Below are 3,912 nucleotides of genomic sequence, written 5' to 3'. Positions count from 1 at the left end.
TTAAGAGCAAGAGGGAATGCGTGGATGAAAAAGTATAAATAGGGACGTAGAGCTCGAAAACGCTCATTCGTGTTCGTCAATTTGAAGTGTGAACATCGTGAACGTACAATCCTGTGCTCATCATGACTGGAAGAGGAAAGGGAGGAAAAGGTCTGGGTAAAGGAGGAGCCAAGCGTCACCGAAAAGTGCTGCGGGATAACATCCAGGGCATTACCAAGCCCGCCATCCGCCGTTTGGCTCGGCGCGGAGGAGTGAAACGTATCTCCGGCCTCATCTACGAGGAAACCCGTGGCGTCCTGAAAGTATTTCTGGAGAATGTGATTCGTGATGCGGTCACTTACACTGAACACGCCAAGCGTAAGACCGTCACCGCTATGGATGTGGTGTATGCTCTGAAGCGTCAGGGCCGCACTCTGTACGGTTTTGGAGGTTAAATTTATCTCTATAAAACTTCCATGTGGAGTCTCAAATCAAACGGTCCTTTTCAGGACCACAATACATTACTCAAGAGCTGTGTCTTTCGCAACATTAAAATGTTTTATTTGAGAGAAAAAATGTCTATGATGGCTTCGAATGGTGTGCGTATAACATTTTACTCGCATAACAAGCACTCACACTGCTGTATATTCAGTGCATTTACATGAGATGGCGTTTTGTGAGTGTGATTTTTTATCTTATACGTATGCGTTTGAAGCGTTCGCAAAAGCAACGATTGAAGCGTTGGTTAAAATGAATCATTTTTCTCTCTTGCATTTTTTTATCTAAATTTTCTTATAAAAATATTTTTTTTAGAGAAACCTCTCATCCTTTTGAAGCAATAATCGCCGCGTGGATCATACCGTTTTTTGCATCAGCTCTAATCTGACTAATACATGCGCATCGTTCATGTATACTTGGGATAACTCATCAAAAGAAGGAAATCGGATGAAAAAAACTACACCGTTTACATAAAGTTTATGAATTTATTATAACAGCCAACAGCGTCAATGTTGCCTTTGAATCCGTAAATCACTCAATGCTTATTTCAAAACTATCAAGCTATGGAGTAAATGGGGCGCTAGTTCATTGGCTCTCCTGTTATTGAAGTGATAGGCATATTACAGTGAATATTTCCTTCTCTCTATCTGCACCATTCACCAACACGTCCGGGGATCCACGTTTCTCGGCCCTATGCTATTTAAAAATGTATAAATGACGTTATTTACGTTATACCAGATTGCGAAAAATTGTTTTATGCAGATGATATGAAAATGTTCCTACCAGTATCAGATCAAACCGATTGCTTAACTCTTCAAAACTGTTTAATTCGATTTAACTCATACCCACCAAATACTTTCTGCAAGATTTGCTATCAGGGTGCTATGAACATGAAGAAATTAACTCCACCTCCAAAATCTATGCTGTTAACTGAATGCTATATATTTTCTTGGGATACTGACTTCATTTGGTATACTGACTTAGCGATGCTCCGCTAGCGATGCTTACATTTTGGTTTGTACATTTGGTAATTGTTCCCCAGCTTCCGTTATCATTAAAATGTTTCCCAGTTACTATCCAGGACAAACACCCTGGGACCTCATAGATCGCATAATGAATTATTTGGGAAAAGTAACGCTCAGCCCTCTACATTACGCTAGCGTTACGAGTAACATCTGTCTAGCGCAAACCCAAGCAGCATTTTTGAACGCCTGGTTTAATCGTCGTGGATAAGCAAATTGAGGTAAAAGTAAGGCTCAGCCCTCTACGTTACGCTAGCGTTACGCGTAACGCCTGTTTACCACAAACCCAAGCAACATTTTTGAACACCTGTTTTAATCGCCGTGGATGAGCAAATTAATAGATTATCATGTCTTAATATCGTTTTTTTTTTACATGATAATTAGAAAAGCAACAATTTTTGAACAAACATAAAAAAGAACAGTAATTGCAAAGATAGCACTCATTGATAATTCATGAGTATAAATAAATTATATTATTACTATTAGGCTATCATTTTTAACAGCAATCAGCTTTAACAGCTGTAACAACTTCACGTATTATAATTATAACAATGCTTAGAAACTGCCGGTCTAACTAAAATAGAAAACAAAGTAAACTCTTTAGGCTAGCACTTAAGGTGTGCCAAAAAATTAGTTTTTTCCTTTATTTCCTTCGTATCTTCGTTCGTATGTATTTTTGACCGCAATGAACCAGTTTCCGCGATTTTTCTCCCTTTTTATCTGCTTGCGCACATACAAAACATCGCCTCAGCTGACAGTCCGTTGGAAACCTTACAACAGTTTCCAAAATTGTCCCCCCGAGTGTGATACAGTTAGCTCTCTTTCTAACAAGTGATCTAGATCACGTTAACTGTCTCTCACTCCTAGCTCGACTGTCAGTTGATGTTTGTTTATCTTCCGCTGGTTAATCGTGCTTTTCTATCTAAGCCGCTTTGTTAAACAAAGGGGTGGCTTGCAACTTGATTTGGCTCCTGTCGTCCTTACTATTGTTTCTACGCAAAATAACCCGGCCGCATATTACACGTGCGTATTGTTTCGTCTCGCACGTATCTGTATAACCGATAGCACTCGCATCCTAAAGTTCACGCTGTGTATCTTGATACTATTGCTATACGGGATACCGTGCGCTGCCTACCTCACACCTCCCTTCCTCACACGCGGTCTACGCACGGATGCTCGCGCAGCTTTTTATCGACTGAACCCAGCACTAGTTTGGTCCATGGAATGCTCCGGTGATTTGATATAAGTATCCCATCGATCGTTTATTGTCCATTACAACTGAAATTAAAAAGAGTGTTTGTTTCAGCCGTACGTACCACCACACCACTGTTGTTGTCCCATGAAACTGCCGCCGGAAAAGTATAACACCAAGAACCATCACGAAAGGGACAATCCCTTTGGATTGCGTGATAGAATTGTCCTTCGCTGTCGAACGTGGGACACAGTTCGATCCCCCGCCCGAAGTAGTCTCCTCTTTCAAACGTCGCTTCCATAATCGCAGCTTTTCATGACGCGATTTCAATCTTAGCCGTTGTATGTCTTTATCGAGCGAGCTTGCTAAGCAGGGTTCAGAGTGGACACCTGACTCCGATGGTTTTTCAGCTTCAGGTTTCACGATCAGCTTTTGCCTTTCAATAGCGGTCCCAACGCCAATTGGAACATCTTTCAACCCATCAGGACGCAGCCAGAGTCGGTGATGAGCTTCGATAAACGTATCCTCCAAAGCAGTGTTCGTGTGCGTTATCGCGTTGTTGGTGTTAGTGAACGATTCAGATTTGTGTATATTGTGTATCGTCGCGCGATAGTGACGTTTCTCGGAGATTGTGTGTGTAGTTGTGATGTCATCGCTGTGCTTCCATTTTGCGTCATCATCGCGGTCGAGGTCAATACACGGTGGGATTGCGGGTTGACCCCAAGAAGTGTCTCCGGGCCTTTCATCATCATACCTCTCAACGAATTGCGAATTGTGCATATGCTCGTATCCCGGTTGATTAAAACTTGGTGCGCCCGAACGATTTGTTGCCCGGCACCGTTCTTCATCCTTTTGGAGCTCAAGCCTCTCACAATCGTTGAGATAACACCATTCACGCTCTAGTACTTTGATTCGTTGTCGTCTTTGTTGTTGCATTTCGTGGATCTTGCGCTTTTTCTCAGCCTCTTGCAAACGCAGCGTTTCCGCTTGCGAAAATCGAAGCATAAATTCCCGATAGTAGCGATTTAGTATGTCTCGTTGCCAAAAGGTCTCACCTTCGTTGCCAGTAGTTACTATTGCAGCCCTGGATCTATAGTTCGAATCAGTCGCGAAATGGTCCCGCACCTGCATTATTGGTATTGCATCACGGCTTGTGATCCACCTGCTCGTGCCCGCCTCAAGCGAAGATCCCTCCACACCTCCACGCGTTATAAACGAGCC

At 42.6% G+C, this 3,912-nt stretch overlaps 5 protein-coding genes across 13 annotated transcripts in view; all 5 read left to right on the top strand.

Annotated features, from left to right (window-relative positions):
• LOC120949361 (histone H2B) overlaps positions 1 to 3,912 on the top strand; it is a 202,183-nt gene that overhangs the window by 105,013 nt on the left and 93,258 nt on the right. The gene's annotated exons all lie outside the window — the stretch shown is intronic.
• The window catches only part of LOC125906890 (histone H2B), a 189,090-nt gene that overhangs the window by 91,920 nt on the left and 93,258 nt on the right, over positions 1 to 3,912 (top strand). The window lies entirely within an intron of this gene.
• The window catches only part of LOC120949373 (histone H2B), a 164,805-nt gene that overhangs the window by 67,635 nt on the left and 93,258 nt on the right, over positions 1 to 3,912 (top strand). The gene's annotated exons all lie outside the window — the stretch shown is intronic.
• Positions 1 to 3,912, top strand: part of LOC120949375 (histone H2B) — a 99,171-nt gene that overhangs the window by 2,001 nt on the left and 93,258 nt on the right. The window lies entirely within an intron of this gene.
• On the top strand, positions 29 to 789 carry LOC125906908 (histone H4). The gene has a single exon (XM_049607830.1). The coding sequence runs from the start codon at positions 123 to 125 to the stop codon at positions 432 to 434; it is 312 nt and encodes a 103-aa protein (XP_049463787.1). The 5' UTR covers positions 29 to 122; the 3' UTR covers positions 435 to 789.

The sequence above is a fragment of the Anopheles coluzzii genome, chromosome 2, assembly GCF_943734685.1.
Source record: "Anopheles coluzzii chromosome 2, AcolN3, whole genome shotgun sequence".
Classification (NCBI taxonomy): domain Eukaryota; kingdom Metazoa; phylum Arthropoda; class Insecta; order Diptera; family Culicidae; genus Anopheles; species Anopheles coluzzii.
The sequence above is the reverse complement of the archived record's forward strand: the minus strand, read 5'-3'. Positions and strand labels throughout refer to the sequence as shown.